The sequence below is a fragment of the Molothrus aeneus genome, chromosome Z, assembly GCF_037042795.1.
Source record: "Molothrus aeneus isolate 106 chromosome Z, BPBGC_Maene_1.0, whole genome shotgun sequence".
NCBI classification, from domain to species: domain Eukaryota; kingdom Metazoa; phylum Chordata; class Aves; order Passeriformes; family Icteridae; genus Molothrus; species Molothrus aeneus.
The window spans coordinates 28,161,851-28,180,335 of record NC_089680.1 but is presented as its reverse complement, the minus strand read 5'-3'; the positions used below and the strand labels follow the sequence as shown (position 1 = coordinate 28,180,335).

Here is an 18,485-nt window from a genome sequence, read left to right as displayed (position 1 = left end):
TCCCAGAGAAAATGTCTCCTTACAAGAAAAGATAATTTAAAAAATTTTTCTCTCACTAATGTGTGTTTCATTTGAGATCTGCATGTTTATTTACCACCTGACTAGTTTCTTCAGCATTGCTCCTGTATAAGAGAAGTCAAACACCATCAAGGAGAACAAACGATAGGTGTGTTTATGAATGCACTTATAAGAAAAGAAGCAGTATAGCTTGAGAAATCCTAAACCACACAAAAAAGTTCAGTAACTTCAAAACCTGCCTGTATGTATTCAGATTAATTCGATTAATTCTTCAGTAAAGTCTAGACACTGTCAGTCATTCAAACATGCCAGTTATCTCATCAAATCATAACATTTTAAGTCTTGCTTACATAAACATGTCCTTAATATATATGCATGTTGTGTAAATACTGAGTAAAGTATTTACATATGTAAGTGAGGCATTAGTTATAGTCTATTTATTTTCATGCAGGTTAGATGTGTGTCTGCCATGTCTAAAACTAGCAAAAAAACCCCCTAAATACTGGTATGTTTTGTTGACAGGAATTTTTTACACTAACTGTAATCATTCTATAGATCTGTTTTTGTTTTGTGTATAAAGACAAGGAGGAATTTCTGCTATTCACATAGTCTGTGTATTAAGTTTACTAAAGTCAAGTTCAAAGTAGGTAGTTTTTCCTCATTTTCATTGTCTGTAATTTAAGCTGTCATTGCGACAGCAAAGCACAACCTATCTACACAGGGCCACATTGTACTAACTTTTCTGTAGGAGTACCTGTAATTTAATATTTACTTGTACAGTTAGAGTAAAATTATGTCCTGCTGGTATCATGACATTGAGAGTACACAGATGTCACCGCTAGAAAATTTTAAATTTATGAAGCGATGCTGTAAGACAGTATTTACTCATATTATGGTTTTTCTTGCTGGATACAGATCATCCTTTTACTCACAAAGATCAGCTTCAAGGTCCAGCACTTTCTTGCAAAGTACTAGACCTTTCTGACAACAGACACTGGCACAGAATCAATAAAAATTGTCCTAATTCTTGCCTCTGCAGGCTACAGATATCTTGGGGCAATGAAGCAATGCAGACAGAAGGGATTTCTCTGTACCCTTTGTTTTCAGGGAGTCATCTGTGCAAGACTTCTAAAAATAAATGTTCTGCTAATTGTCTACCACAGCTTTCAGATATGCATCTGTGTATGTGTGTGTGTGTGCTACTTTTCCCTGCCTTTAGATCCCATTTCAATTAAACATTTGGCCGGAAAAAACAATAAAAATCAAGCTCAACTAGCCCACCTGCACAGCAGTGACGTTAGGTTCTATGCAAGAAATAGTTACTTTTGCTACTCTCAAAGTTTTACTATATTGAACATTTGAGTTCAATATAAAAATGGTTTCCATCTTCATGTTCTAGCATAAATCAGGAAAACACATAAAAAATGTGTTTCAGTGTCTTGCATTAAAAATCAAAAAGACCTGAAACCTACACAATTAGGTAACCTTGGCAAATTTCAAGTCAAAAAGAAATTCTGATTTTAAAGCAATATTATAAGAGGAAAACACTGTTGCATTAAGATTGATAATATTAAAATGAATTCTGCTTTTATTATGTATAGAAAAGAGAGTTTTCTTTTGGTTAGTATTATTCTCATTTGAGGAATATTTTGCATTAAATCACTACTAAAACAATACAGACTACCAAGAAGACCACTTTAAGGGAAAAATTGCAGCTGGGACAGATCTGAAAGGAAATTCTAATTAAAAAAAAACCCCTGCAAATCTTACTTTAAAAAAGGGAAGTACAGTTAGAGTGAGTGCAATGGCCTTTTTCTAAAATAAACAAAAAAGCCACAGTCCAGTTGAAAATTGAAAAGCAGTCATACAGATGTTTGAATACACACACACACAAATACACACACACAAACACCCACACACAAACACACACATATATTACCTCTCTTCCTATCCCACATCAAGTTGTATCAAATCTGAAATGTTATACAAATTATACCTATGGCCCTTTTTATTTCATCCTCTTTTTCAGGCAGTTCCAAGAAGCTTGTAGCTGATTTTATATGTGAACATCAGTCTAATAGCTGACCAGTTCAATTCAAAAAGCAGGAAAAACCTACTGTTTCGTGCCAGGCTGATTTGGGAATATAGCTATTATACAATATTGCTAAGCATCCATTTTTCCAAGTAAATGCAGTCTGACAAAGAAAACACTTCTACTGCAAAATTATTTGCTTCCTTGTCCTAAAAATACATCTGTTTGGTAAATTTTCACTTCATGAGAAGAAAAATGTGTAAAATAAACACATACTTATCCACCAGGTTCTGCATTTAGCACAAACATATTTTTCTCCTTATCACAGATTACCGAAAATTGCCATGGTAATCTGTAGATTGATAACGTCAACGATTGTTTATACAGAAAGATTGTTTATACAAATATACGTTTGTAATTTTTTTTCTTTAACTGCAGCATCCTTTACATAACACTGGCCTTCACTTTAAATATTGAATTCTGTATTTATCTCCATTTGAACGTAAATGCATGCATGTACCAGGTCATACATGAAAATACTCTCTTCAAAATAATCTCTTGAAGAGAGTCTAGGACTAGAACTGAAAAGCTCTACTACTCTGCTTTCAAGAGGTCAAAATCATTAGCCTTCAGCCATATGACTTCTACTTTTGCGAAGATTCTTCAAGGCATTCCTGTACATTTTCATTGTCTGCGAATTGTCTGTTTAGTGTACTACATGGCACAATATATACCAGCCAAATGGGAATTTTCTAACATGGATTTGACTATTAGAGAACAGGCATTCTTTAGTGCAGTGTGCTGGTCACTCAGGGGATCCTTCTTCCAGCTGAGTGTCCTGAGCATCACGTAAACAGAGTGTTTATTGTACACACCAATCACACATTCTTCAGCTATCCCCACTGGCTAGATGTTTATGTATCACTTTATTTTACACAGCTCTACACCTTATCAGAAGTCCTTATAGGTTCTCTGGGACCTTCTTTGGCAGTTTTCAATGTTCCATATCCTTTTTATGTGGCTCGACCCCCTTTTTCGTGTAAGTGCAATATCGTTGTTTTGCATAACTTCTGCTTCATCAGCAGAGCTCAGTGGCATACTGATTGCATTTTGTGTGGCTTCTGTTTGCCTAAATTACATCCTTCATCTATTTCTTCAAGGCTGTGTTGTTCTATTCTCCTTATCAGAGTAAAATGCTGCTCTGTTCTGCTGTCTTTATCAGGCAAGACAATGATGTGAAGTGCTAGTTAGGCTAGCACTGCTAACTTTCTGAGTTTCTACTGTCTCTGATTTACTGTGGGGCACTTCTGTGTCAGGGTGGGTTTTTTGTTGTTGTTAGAGCCATAATTCAGCCCTCATCAAATGGGCACTGCAAGTGAGGCCAATATATGGCTGCTTCAGGAGCAGTACTGAGGACTCCAGAATCAGCACCTGCCAATGCAGCTGCCCAAATCCAGATCCAGCAGTGTGAAATCACAGAGATCTCACCCTGGAACAGGAACCCTTGTTGAGGACAGTACTAAAGACTTGAAGGGTATATATGCTGGTATCAGGGTGCTGAACTGCAACCTCCTAGGTACCCTGTGCACAGTTTAAATCTTGCTTGCTCAGACCCTGGTGTTGCTTAAGGAGCATAATGAACAGGACAGTGCCTTCAAAGCCCAGACTGAAGTTGGATAGGCTAATGAGAATCATAGAATCATTCAGGTTGAAAAATACCAGTATGACCACCAAGTCCAAGTGTAGACCCAGCACTGCCAAGCCCAACCACGGAGTCTCTCTACCAGAAGAAAGATTTCTGCTCTATATAGTCATGTACATAGTCATGTATAGTCATGTATATAGTCATGTACAGTTGCAGGGAAGTGAAGACAATGAAATAGAGAAAAGGATATTGTTTGATATCAAAAATGGACCTGAAGAACATGAAATGCTGTGAGCATGAAATTGTTTATAGAATTTTGAGACAATCTGGGTTGGCTTCCTTTTTTTCTGTCACGGGTGTTAACGTAATAAGGTTGAGAGCACTTAGTTTTTCTTTCTTATGCACTTTTCAACATGTCACACTGCCAGAGCTCACAGGAGTATAAGGTCAGGACAGAAACCAAGTGCAGGAAGGAATCAGTATACGGAATAACAAACGTTAACCAATAAATAAAATGAACCAACAATCTCCTGGTTATAAAACAGCCACAGCTGTCAGAACACCAGGAAAACCACTGGAGGATTTCAACTTTTCCTTCTCCCTGGTGAGCAAAGTTCTAAATGTAGTGCTGGCAAAGCATGTCCCCCACAATGGGTGTTCCTTGAGAAGTATGCCTTGCACATCCCACCTCAGCACGCTCCGCTGCCGCTACAGGGCGGTCAGCCACAGCCAGGGGTACACAGCTTTCAGAGCCTCTCTTCCTGTGTCTCACTGACCACGCTCAAAAGAACTGGTCACTCCTAGTCTCAACAGTTTTCCAGCAAATTCTATTATTAAATTCCTTAAACACTGCTGCCCATTCATAATCCCTTTTTGCAAACATGCCTTTCATGAAAAATTGCTGAACGCCATGGTGTCTGATTTATATTTCATTCTGAAGACAGGAAGTAAAGGGATTGAAGTTAGGGATTAAAACACTTACTCCTTACTGCATTTTCTTCTGCAGAATAGTTTCTTAGTTGCCATGGGCACTGCTCACTGACCCCGTGGCCCTGAATACACTTCTTTTTGCATTGGTGACATCTTTTAAGTGGATGTCATAGAGAACAAATGAGGGAAAATGTCCTTATTTTCAACTGCTCTCAAAGCAAGAAAATAGGTTTGCTTCTCTTTCAACCCATTCTCCCGACTGCAGTTTAAACAGTGAAATCTGAACAAAGATTTCTGAATAAGGTCAAGCAAAAACTGAAAGATGCAGAAGCCACTTATGTCATATGTCGTATGTTTGCTCCGCATGAGGATGGTGTTCACAAACAGAGCAGGTCTTCCAGATTAATATAGTCACATAATGGAAACTGTTACTGGTAATTAGCTTAGTGCCTGAATGACCTGAAAAACCAGTGGTGTAATGCTTTAACCCTCCTTGGCTCCCACATTCCTCATCAATTAAACATTCTGAGTTAGAAAAATATTTTAAAAAAATAATTTCATTCATGTAAGAAACACAATAAGCACCATGTTTCTTGAGTTGCAAAAAAGCTTAGTTCAGATACTGAGAAAGAAAGAAAGAAAAAGTTGGAAAGCTGTCATTAAATTAACAAACAAAATATACTAGCTAAAAAAAATCCCCAGACACTGTTTTCTTCTTGTGTAATTCACAAAATCTAAAGACTAGTATAAAATTTTGGTTTTTTCTAGAATCTTTAAGCAAACTGGTAGCTTTGTCCCTTGTGTGGTAAAACCAGTATGTAGTCACAATAAAAACCCTGTTTCTACTGTACTGTAAAAGAATTAAAAAATGAACTATCATGAGGTATGCAGCTCTGTAAGAGGCAAAGAGGTCTGTATTATTTTGAATAACATAATTGCTGACATAACCCATAATAGAAAGCCAGAAAATCTCTCAAAACCTTATAGAAATTCCCATGTTAACCTTTTGAAAACACCTCTATGTCTTAGTTCCAGAGAAATATTGTTCAATAGGAGAAAATCATGTCTTAAAACAATTGGGTTTTCTCCCATTTCTTGTTTTCATTGTAGGGTGGACAGGTTTATATACCATACTACGGGCTGGGCTGGAAAGTGTTTGAGAGCAGCCCTGTGGAAAAGGACATGGTAGTGATGGTTGACAAAAAACTCAACATGAGCTGTCATTGTGTGGTCACAGCCCAGAGAGGCACACGTGTCCTGGGCTGCATCCAGAGCAGGGTGGGCAGCAGGGCCAGGGAGGGGATTCTGCCCCTCTGCTCTGCTCTGCTGAGACCCCACCTGCAGGGCTGCATCAGCTCTGGGCTCCCAGCACTGGAAGGACCTGGAACTGTTAGAGTGAGTCCAGAGGAAGCCACCAATTTCCTCAGAGGATAGGAACACCTCCCCTACAAAGACAGGCTGAGGAAGCTGGGGAGAGGAGAGGAGAGGAGAGGAGAGGAGAGGAGAGGAGAGGAGAGGAGAGGAGAGGAGAGGAGAGGAGAGGAGAGGAGAGGAGAGGAGAGGAGAGGAGAGGAGAGGAGAGGAGAGGAGAGGAGAGGAGAGGAGAGGAGAGGAGAGGAGAGGAGAGGAGAGGAGAGGAGAGGAGAGGAGAGGAGAGGAGAGGAGAGGAGAGGAGAGGAGAGGAGAGGAGAGGAGAGGAGAGGAGAGGAGAGGAGAGGAGATGGCCTACAGGGAAGCTGGAGATGGACACTCTTTCAGGAACTGTATTGATAGGCAAGGGTGACTGGCTTAAAACTGAAAGAAAGTGTGTTTAAATTAAATGTCAGGGAGAAATTCTTTATTGTGAGGGTGGTGAGACATTGGGATAGGTTGTCCAGAGAAGCTGTAGACGCCCCATCCCTGGAAGAGTTCAAGACCAGGCTGGACAGGGCTTTGAGCAACCTGGTCTAGAGGGAGGTGTCCCTGCCCATGGCACGGCACTGAAATTAGATCTTCTTTAAGGCCCCTTCCAGGCCAAACCATTCTATATTCTATATGCATTATGTATTACAGGGCTCTAAGAGAGAAGAAGTGAACTTATAGAAAAGGAATATAAAATAACTAGGCTTCAGAAGAATTCAATTATTAAGATCTGCCTCTAAAGGTGAGGATTTTATATTCCCTTTTTGCTAATATGGAGGTTGCACAGTGAGAGAAGAAGAATATCTATAACATCTTTATAAGCAAGGTGTAAAGCCCCCTCAGTTCAGATGGGAACCCTCATCAAGCTCAGCAGAGACCACTTGGAAAGGGAATGCCAGTAATTGCTTTGGCCAGATGATTTAAATCCTTATCCCATTGCTTTGAGTGTGCTTCACACCTAGTATGGACTGTCTGCCCTGCTACTGGCCTCTATCAGAGTGTGAAGTAGGAGTGGATATGGCTGAGGTGTCATCCTGCCTGCTTCATCTCAGCAGTGCAGTCTATCACCATTTTTCTTATTGTAATCAGGAATAGTACTCCGAAAACTTCCTACCATTGCTAGCCCATCAATCTTGGAAGAGCAATAAATGCAACAGGGAAGAAATAATGCATAAATAGCACCAGGATTAGAGAAATTCTGATTGCCTTCTGTGCTTTATTCCTGCACAGAAAAATAACACCTGAAAAAACTTCCTTCCAGTCAGATATCATAGGTAGCATCCATCTTGATTTGTGATTGGGATAATGCTTTGCTAACTTCTCGAGAGTGTCTCTTCAGACATCATTTTACATTTACTGACCAATGTAGGAAGAAATAAATCAATCTAGAAGCCCAGCACATAGCTCTTATCTTCTTCAGTCTCACCACTCCCTCCATTCCTTAGTGATTTGGTACATGTACCATGTAAACTACAATTTGTAAAAATCTTGATCATGTCTAGATAATTTTCAGAAATATCCTTTGGACCGCTTTTCCTGAAGCTATGCCTCTATGATATTTTATTTCTGTCAGAGAGAGTACAAAAATTTTTGTTCCAGGAAAATAAACATAATTCCTGTGTTAGGCTGAAAGTAAGTAGTGACATAGGAGTATCGCTGAGTATCTGCTGAGGTGTTAACCTATCTGGTCAGTTGAATCTTTGTATAGGTTCCTCCAGACCCATTTAAATGATCTAAGATAGTACAGGTTTACAGGACAGACAGCTTTTAGAGACAGTTGTCAGGTAAGCATTCAAAGGGTTCAAAGCTTGTCTAAGTAATATATCTGACTCATAAATAAATTAAATAAAAGTACCAAGACATGATCTGGTCACATAGAACTGCCAAGAAATCACAAGCTGGTCAGCTGAATAAAGAAATTATTTGGTATAAATCATCCTTCAATTCAAAGTCCAGACTAAGACTTTGCATTCCCTTTAGCTGGTCTTGTTTATGTCAACTGTTCAAATTATCTCTTCCTTTTTTCACAAAGATGGAGCTTACTAGCTGTATCTTTAATTATTTCACTTTCTTTTAATTTCAAAGAAACAATATTTTAAATCTGTCAGTTTCAGGGGGTTTTTTTTGGCAGGACAGATAGCCTTAAAGTACTGTTATATATGACAATGGTTATTCACTGGTATAGATAAAATTAAAACTATCCAAAAGCATAGCCACTGCATTGTTCACTTGAGGAGGTCAATGTTACTAAATTGATTTTATCTTTGCCTAACAGCTCCACAAATTCAGAACTTTTTGTCCTCTTAAAATTATCTCTCATCTGTTTGAAAATGCACTTTTTAAAAAGAGAAAACCTTTAAGAAAGGCAATAGATATTCATGACAAGATCTACAAAGCCAGTGGAGAGTCCATTCCATTCCATTCACAGTGGGAATTGCACTTCAGTATTTGAAAGTGAATTAAATATTTTCTTCAGATTTACAAACACAGATTTCTTCAGCATGACTGCTACAGAAGTAGCAAATTACTTTTCCTGGTATACTTGAATGGAAAAGACAATGATCCCATACTTGTACAAGGCTGAGTTCTATCTTACACAACAAATAGATCTTCATGAAGACCATAACAGTGGTATTGACCTTCTATACAGACTTCAAACCCCTGGGTCTCTCTCACAAAGAAGGCTGAGGGAGCTGGGCCTGTTCACCTTGAGAAGAGATGACTGAGAGGGGATCTCTTCAACACTGTATGTCTCTGAAGGGAGGGTGTCAGAGGCTTTTCTCACCAGTGCCACACAATAGGACAAGAGGCAACAGGCAGAAACTGATGCACAGGAAATTGCACACCAGGAACACCACGAAGAACTTCTTCACTGTGAGTGTGACTGAGCACTGGGACAGATTGCCCAGAGAAGCCAAGGAGTCTCCCTCGTTGGGAATATTCAAGAACTGTCTCACACAATCCTGTGCAATGTGCTCTGGGATGACAGAGCAGGGAGGTTGGACCAGATGACCACTGTGGCCCCCTCCAAACTGTGCTTATGTGATTCAGCAGCATGGGATCTGGATTTTGTTAATGATAAAATATGGACAAGATAATGAGTAAAATTATTCTAAGGATATGCGTAGAACAGAGCAACATTTTACTCTTATCAAGGACAGAAGAACAGAACAGCACAGCCTTGGAGAAATAGATTAAGGATGTAACTTCACAAATAGAACCCATGCAAAACACAAGCAGGATGCCAGCTCAGCTCTGCAAGGCTAACAAAGCTGAAGTTATGAAAAAAATTATATTGCACTTACTGAAAAATGGGGCCTGAGGAACAGCCCAAGAGGACATGGGACATTGAAGACAGACCCCAAGGAACCTATGAGGACTTTTGACAAGAGATGAGACTATGTAAAATAAAGTAAAACATACACATCCAGTAAGGGGGGAAAGCTAATGCATATGTGATCATTTCTGTAAGATAACACCCTGTTTACCCGACACGCAGGCATTCAATTGGAGACAGGATCCTCCAGGTGTCCAGCAACTGCCTGCTCCCTAATACTCAAAACTATGTTAGAAAGCTTCTATCCAGCTGCTGTGGTATCAAAATGTTCCATAATTTCATTTTCATTATCTTCAATAAAGGTTTTTAGTTTTTACAAACTAAAAGAGCTATGGATTCTTCATTTTCAATACACTACCATCAGTTCACAGATGAAAGACATTTGTGCTTTACTGAAATCAAAAAATTGTAGCCACTGAAAATAGGCTTACTTGTCTAGCCAGCTTACAAAAACATCTTGTAAATTGTTGTCCTTTCAAAGCTGAAATGAGAACAAGATTAAAAAGAGAACACATTTCAAAAGTAATTGTAGTTGAGGGGCATGTTGTACATTAACATTCCTCTCAGCATCACTTTAATCTCTCATTTTGGGAGCTTTCATTCAGTGACTTCCTGCCTTAGATGAAAATGCATCTATCTTCCCAATGAAAAGATGAAATCCTGGCAGAGTCAGCAATTTTTCCTTTTAAAACTATGATAGCAAACACTGCTTTTTACCCCACCAAAATATTTTAAAATGACAGACAGAATATTATGATGTATAGAGATTATACCTAAAATGTTTTACTAAATATTTTCAGCATCTGTTCCCAGATATTTGCATGGTATTTGTGTAGATGTTTGCCCTAATTTTTATGAATGATTTTTAAAAATACACAAAGATGATTAAAGTGGGCATGACTATCTTTACTCTCGCATGGCTCTGCTTTCCTTTGAAGAGTAAATGAAATTTTATTGTATCCAATAAATTACTTTTAATAAATCCATTTGTGCTGGGATCTTCTTGGTATATTGGATTTCATGCCATTACCTGGTCAGATTCCCAATTAAATTTAGTATTTAGTGGATAACTAAGGGTTGGCAAGTGAAGGGGAACAGTGACTGCATTACAGATTTCCAGAAAAAGAATTTTGCCTTTTATGGTAAGTCATAGACACATACCAACAGAAGTTGCTTAAAATAATTCAGAGGTGGAAATTTACCTCTATCCCATTGCATAATCCCATCTTAGAGAGCCAAGGAAAGAGTCAAATCTTTGAAGAAACATCTACAGAATCCAGGGTGAAGACTCAGTGTAAATATCAGCACAGCACAAAAGATCCTACTCTTACAAATATACTTCATCCTGCTATTTAAGTCTAGGCAACATCAAAGATACATTTACAGGTACAGTCTTGGAGAGTCAGCAACTTAAGATGACACAATAATGTCACTTGGTATGCAGAGGGAGGTTAAAGAGAGGATTAAAGCCAGTCAGGCACGATATATTAAAGGAATCCATGACTAACGGGGTGTGACAGCAAAGGGTTTCATTCTTTTCAACAGAAAAGATCCCTAGGACTTGAAGTATTAGTCCACTGTGCCTTTATCACCATGGAATTTTTATGGTTATTTTTATGGTTGTTTTTGATGAATTCACATTTTCATAACTACCTTTTTGGCATTAAGCCAATTTTCACTTTTAATTAAATCCATAAATAACCTTAATTCTTCATTAAAATGTTTGTTGTTCTTATTTTTCATAATTATTACTGTCAGGAAATATTTCAAATACCAAAGCATAATGTTAGTTAGTAATTATAACTTTACAAAGGTCCAGTAACTACCTATGTTGTACCTTGTAAACATTATGCTAGTGATTAATAGGAGCTATGATGAAAATGCTCAAAAAGAATTTCCTTAGGTAGCAACTCAGCTCCTTAGAAATGCACTTATACATATAAACAGTTGATGATTCATGGACTTGACAACCACAGGGAATCAGCATTGTGAAATATCTTGGTAGTATTGGAAGTATCTGGAATAATGAAATACAATTTAGAGCTTAGTCCCACATACTGCCCTCAAAATCCATCCTTCCATCTGAGACTGGCCATTATTTTGCAATATTGTGTTTTTACCAAGTGGCAGAATTTGAAACCAAGAATTTATGTTGCAAAAATTATTTTTACTTGCCTTGTTGTGTTTGTTAAGTGATTAGCAACTACAGCAGAAAACATAAAGCATTAAACCATTAAGTCAGAGATGAAATTATCTACATACAAACCACACCAATCTATTCACTCTTTTTTATCATTTAAAGCCTGAAATCAACCGAAGTACTTGAAGATGCATTGAAACATCTAATATTATAACTGCTTTCTTCACATAAACTTTGAACTGGTCAAGACAGCAGAAAAATCACCTTTTTCCTGACTTGTTGATCTTTGAAAGAATGGGCTTTCACATGTTTTCTCAGGGAACTGGGATCTGTGTATCGCTTAGTACATCCTGGAATCTCACATGCATAAGGTTTCTAAATAAAAAAAAAGGAAAAAAATGATAAAGTTACTGTTATGTCACAGATTATTTTAACTCAAGAGAATACTTTTTGAGCCTTGGGATGCTACAAACCACATTACTACAGAACAGAAACATTGTACATTATTACACGCAGAAAGCTTCACAATTTGTTAGAAAAGGAAAGGATGAAGTAAAGTTTTAAAGGAAGACAAACATAAGGAAAGTTTTCATTACAGCACCTTTCATGATTACCTTTTTTTTTCTTAGTAGTACAAGGAATATTGCTAGATATACTTACAATTTTTCCACCCTCAGAGCAATCTTTGACTTAATCAGAAATTACAGTCTTTAGTGAATCAGGTAAAGAAACTGCAGTAAAGGCCCGGAAAGACTGTTTAGGATTATAGAAGGATCCGCTTCAGAAAAAGAGAACAAGAAAAAGTGTTAGTTTACTATATTACAAAGAAGGCAAGCAAAACCCCAACCAAGCATTGAATACTGAAGTTTCAAAAGTATTACACAAAAAAACCCCATTTTAATGTGAAGTACTGACCAACTCCTTCAGCTCGCATTTTCTAATAATATTTCATTTTAGAAAAATACCTATAAAATACCCTGTAATACCTTTATAGTTTTCTTAAAAGAATGCCCAATAAATCTAACTCATATAAATATCTCATATTGCCTGTTCTAAGCTGTCTGTCTTGCCTGAAGACTTGTAGGTTCACAATACTAAGTATTAAATGAACATTAGGTCCAACTGTTTCCTGGAAGTAGCTATTCAGCAATTAATTCACTTATGTTCTATAAAGAATTTCTGAAAACACATTGTGCAAATTATTAAGTTGCCAGCCATAGTTTTGACTATTCAAAATGGATAATTTACTTTTTTAAACAGCCATTAAATTCAAATAGCATTGTTTTAATTGTATTTCTGGACTTCCGACCTTTGGATACTATCTCTGAGAAAACACAACATTTCTTTTCTGAAACAGAGGTTTTAAAACAAATCTCTGCTATCACTCAAATTTACCAAGGACAATCTGTTGGCACAAAAATTTTCAAATTTATGAAATAATTTTCTCTCTTGACTTTCTGGTACATGCTCCACCTTTAACTTTTCACCAGAGAAAAGCACCTTATATTGCAGAGGGCTTCAGTTTCCCTAAAGATCAACTAAGTGGGAGAAAGCTACTGTTCTACCTGCAGCAAAGACCATGGAACCTGTGGTCTTTTTATCAACCTGCCTGGGTCCATCTTCTTGCATGCTTAGATGACCGGGTCACCTCTGAGGCAGCTCCAACAGCCCCATCAGACTGTCCACCCTTCTGCCTCTAAGGTTATGGGCTACCTGCTGCCACCAAGCTGGAGGAAAGGAGCAGATGTTCTAATGTTCAGAGGGCTGCAATGGGACTTCTGTGTCCTTACAGTGTCCAAGTGTGTCCTCTGGTGCTTGGCACGGTCGCTGGAGTTGCTGAATGCTTTCTGGCAGCCAGGGTGCTGGCAAAGGTACGGCTTTTCACCCGTATGGCTCCTTAAGTGAATCTTGAGATTTTCTAGTCTGGAAAAGGCTTTCTTGCAACCCTCAAACTAGAAAAGAGAAAAATTATTTGGAAGGAAAGCACACACAGTAAACTGCAACAGCAAACACTGAACAGAAAGAAGGGTAAAAGGGCATGCAGAGCCCTCCAGCCAGCTATGGCTGGGTAGCTCTGCAGGGCCTGGCTTCTCAGGGTGGGTGTTGCTATCCTCCTTGCGTGTGGCTGAATTAGGAGGGTATGTCCTACATTTTGCAGATGGCACACTGAGACCGAAAGGGACCAGCCAGCTGAGAGTGCAGCACCTGCCTGGGAAAGGCAGCACGAGCTGAATCTCCTCCCTGTGGCACACAGAGCAAAATGGTCACTGTGGGGTTCTCAAGACTACTGCTAGCTATCCCTGTCTCAGCTCCAGGCTTCTCTGGATATTAGCAACTCAGCATAAGAGAGGCATCTCTCAGAACCAGCCCAACCTACAGAACATCCTCAAAAAAAGACGAAAAAAATTTGGATCACTTAATTTTAAGCACATCTTTTGGATTACTGCAAAAAAAGCATTACAAGTTCGAAGAATAAAGTATAACACACTACCTATAAACCAGCACTATTAAAATTAAGCTTAAGAAATTAAAGCTTGATACAGAGGATGAACCACGCCTGCTATACCATAATTGTAATTTATCCTTCCTACACATGCACTTCAGAAAATATCTCGACCCATGAAATTTTTTATTTATATTCCATCCCTTTATCCAAAACAAACCAGTGCTTTTCGGATTATCCAGTTTTGATCACTGAACATTAATTTATGCTTTTAAATAGTGTCACCTTTATGTTTACAGAGCTTTAGCATGCATACAAAACATAGTTGCAACAGTAGAAATATTTTTGCTTTTAAGGATATATTTTTAGAAAATATTACAGGATAAAAAAAATAAGATACACCAATATATCTTAAAATTGCCTTGATAAAAACATCACTTTTTCTCTAGGAAAAAGTAAAGAGTGGAGACGGCATAAAAACATGGGAGCTAAAAAACGGATATAAGAAATTAATCACAAAAGCTGTGCAATTATAGAATGGTTTGGGTTGGAAAGGATCTAAAAGATCTTTTAGTTCCAACCCCCCTGCCAGGAGTAGGTAGACCTGTTAGAACAGGCTACTCAATGCTCTATCCAGCCTTGGCTTGAATGCTTTCAGGGCTGAGACAACTTCTCTGGGCAACCTGTGCCAGGGTCTCACAGTAAATCTCTTCCTAACATCTAATAAAATTGCACTCTTTCAGTTTTGAGCCTTCAAAAAATGACCCTCAAGAACCAAAATAATTCAAGACCACATCTGTTAAAATGAGAAAGAAATCTACTGATTAGCCTATCTTATACAGACAAGTTATTATTTTGTATTAACATCATTAAAGAACAAACATACATTCTAATGACTGTAACTATGCTGTACCTGAGAATAATTTTAGTATCTCAAGAAGTCATTAATTTTATAGGGTACAACTCAGACCAAAGAACAAGTTGTAGAAACATGATTCTGTTTTGTTTATTTTGCAGGTTATTAAACTTTGAATTTTTAAGTATGTAAATGAATTTAAACATGTAAATATTATTTATATGGCTGTAAAATTACCATTAATTTTAGATGGGCAGAAATGTTTAAGTAAGCAGAACTGGGGAATCTTAACATACAGATTTTAGAATTATTATTTCTGAAGACTTCTGCATTGCTCAGTATAAATTGGAAGAAAGGACAGTTCCCTCTTCCCCCCACAGCCTTAAATTACTGTCTGGCCTATTAACAAGGCAATATATAGATGTGTATTGCTGGAAAGGTCATTCTAGCAAAACAATCTACAAGCCTGTATTATTAAGACAACCATCCTTACTAACAGTTAATGAATGTTTCTTCTATAAATCAAATTTCTTAAAGCCTTGGGTCCTTAAGACAAAAGGAATGAAAAGATAATCTTCTCAACAACACAGAACATACTTTCTATCTGGATAAAAATATTTCAGTGAAAGTATAGCAGACAAGACAGGATCACTTATGGGGGAAAAAAAGTCAAGTAGTTGATAAATGTTTTAGAAATGGGACTCATAGTTTTCTAAGGTATTAACTGTTGTAGTCACTTAAGTATATGGCATACCTTGGCATTCTGAATCTGTTTAACAATCCCAAACATATCCTGATTAAACCAGACTTTTTGCAAATCTTACGTGAAATTAATTGTGCAATGTTTTCCTAAACTGCAATACAGAAATCAGTTACTGAGCTTCTATTTTTACTGCTGCATGCAAATTGAAACCATTAAGTAGCTCATATGGAAAATTCCTCTCTGTACTTCCTAAAGTCCTTTTTAAAATACGTTCATGTTTACTTTCTGCTTTTATAAGGACAATTATGAAAAGGAAGAAACAATATATTTAAAGGGAATGGTAAAGCATATCAACAGAAAAAAATCACAGTTTTATGACTTTAAAACATTCATGTTCTCTTGAGTGCACTGTTCATCCTTGTTCACACAGAGATGATGTTCAGCATACCAAACAACCCTCCTGTAAAATGACAATATAATTTCATAAGTTATATAAAATAATCTGTGCAACACAAAAAGCCCTGCTGGATGCACCATGCATTTCTGAGCCCTTACTGGAATTCATGTAATACATTTAGACTTTTGAACTGTAGAACAGCATGGTAATGCCTGTGTGAGTACTTCAGTAGCAGATAGTCAGTGGCCAAGTGACAAAGAAATTAGTCAGTTTTCTCTGCAAAAGGAACTGTTCTGATTATCTCAGTTGATCACTAGTATAGCAAGGATTGAAGAACTTGTTCTGGCAGACATCTGTCTGAGCTCTGATACATTTGCTGAAAAGTATGCAGCCTTCATATAAAAGTGAAACACAGTCAACATAGCTTCTTCTTAATCCAGTATCTAATAATATCAGGTATTAAATATATTCACGTTTTCCTGTCTGAATAGGTTTTGCTTCAGCACCAAGGCAGTATATTTTCTTTTGTCATTCTTCTGCTGTATTAACATTATAAGCAATGTAAAAAGTAACTTTTTTTTATTCGAGGTATTTTCTGTTATCAAGTAATTTAACCTTCTCTTAAACAATTTATACATATCAAAAGTATTTGCTTTCTCCCTATACACAATGCTTTCTCAGACTTCCTTCAAAATTGATTCCAAACCTCCAAAAAATGAAAGGAAATTAATTACTTTTAGAAATACTGACACCTGAACAATACTTCATTTTACAGAAATGTTTAATCCAGTATACAATATAATGTTACTCTCCTCAGGTTTTGGCTTTTAATATCTTTTTTCATCTGAAACAGTTATACAGTGATCTGCAAATATTTCTAAGCATCACTGTTTGTGGCAAAGGATCATCTTTTATTTTTTGAACGGTGAAGAATCAGCATTTCCCTTCTCCATTGTCATGTGTGAGAAAATATTTATGGGATATTACAATGAATACATTTAATTACATGTTCCTCATCTGGTCTGTCTCTAAGCTTACTGGGAGAGGGATAGTTTTCCTTTTTAAATTTGATTTTGCTAAACATTAGTCTGCCTATAACCATTAAATTGCAGCAGCTGGCTTTCTATGTACAAGAGCTAGCTATTGTCCACACAAAATCTCAGTAACAAACCTAGATACTTCAGGGACAGAATTTATTTTTTCTTCAGTAAAACTGAATGCATGTCTCAGGCAAGAAGCAAAAGTGACTGAGAGCCCCTTCGAAAGGCTCTGGTATAGGGAAACACATGAGCTACATCCAAATGACCTCAGAAAGTTTGATATGGCAAGAGCTTGATGGAGCAGTGAAGAACTCTTCAAATCTCTGCCAATCTGACTTGGGGGAAGTCAAGCCAACCCTAAGTACACACAGAGGACATATTAACCAAGTGGTTCAAATGCATGCCCAGAGTTGGGAAATACCAGCTCATTTGGCTTAGTAACCTGTCAGTCATGGGGAACATTTCATGATGCAAAATGAGAAGAAAAATGTGCACCCAGAAACTAAGATACATATCAGAGGGGAGAAATTCCTCACTGATTTTAAAAGGTCAACAAGATAAGAAAATTTAATCTAGCAAAAATACTTTCCATGAAAAACCAAAAGAAAATAATACACATCTCTACCTTCCATACCTCTTTTTCATTAAGCGCAATGGACACCAGTGGTGTCCAAGGATACATGGCACCATAACTGTGGGACTGGATTTTTCCCCTTGTATCCACACAGGTAAGAAAACCAGCAGTTTCAAAGATATACAGCTCAAATCAGACTCAGCTCTTTTTTTTTTTGCCAGTCAATGCATGGCAAACCCACATTAATGCAGGACTGATTGCACATGACCACATAGACACATGCTCTAAAAACTCACACAATATGATTTGGTCCCCTTCTGACTACTTCTGCATATAAAATACATATATTTCTTCTTCTGGGATATAAAATACATTATCAATATTTCAGTGGAGACCTACCAATGTTAGGTGTTCAGGTAACATGAATAAAACTCCCTTTTTTACTTATTCCAGGATCATCCTAGCCTTCTTTAAGTCATAGCATTTTACAGAGGGTTTTGGTTACAGTTGGTAGGATTAAATTCCAACTCAGACTTTTTTCTAGGCACAATTTCTCATATTGTAATTATAAGCTATATGACTTCATTTCTGCTTACATTTCTTTGCATTTGGCTGATTTACTATGTGCCTTTTGATAATGCGATAATCCAGGAAAAGCAATGAGATCATCTCTGTCAATGGGATATTCTCAGTATCTGTTTCTCTACTAGTCCATGTTAAAAGTACAAACTTTGTTTAACTACTTAGGACCACTATTCTGAGAACAAGTGAAGTACTCTACATCTAGTATGTGCCCTTCTAATAAAATTTAATACAAAAAACTTAAAATCATAGAACTATGGACTTTTTTACGTTGGAAAAGACCCTTCAGATCGAGCCCAGCCATTACCCCAGCACTGCCAAATCCACGACTAAACCATGTCACCAAGCACCACATCTACAAGTCTTCTTATTATCTCCAGGGATGGT

General features: G+C 37.4%; 1 protein-coding gene across 2 annotated transcripts in view; it reads right to left on the bottom strand.

The window, feature by feature from the left end:
• GLIS3 (GLIS family zinc finger 3) overlaps positions 1 to 18,485 on the bottom strand; it is a 121,564-nt gene that overhangs the window by 32,084 nt on the left and 70,995 nt on the right. For both annotated transcript variants that reach the window (XM_066569683.1, XM_066569684.1), the window contains exons 3-4: positions 13,294 to 13,455; positions 11,768 to 11,878 (exon numbers count right to left, since the gene is read on the bottom strand). In XM_066569683.1, coding sequence (XP_066425780.1) covers positions 11,768 to 11,878; positions 13,294 to 13,455 — 273 coding nt within the window. The remainder of the gene's footprint in view (positions 1 to 11,767; positions 11,879 to 13,293; positions 13,456 to 18,485) is intronic.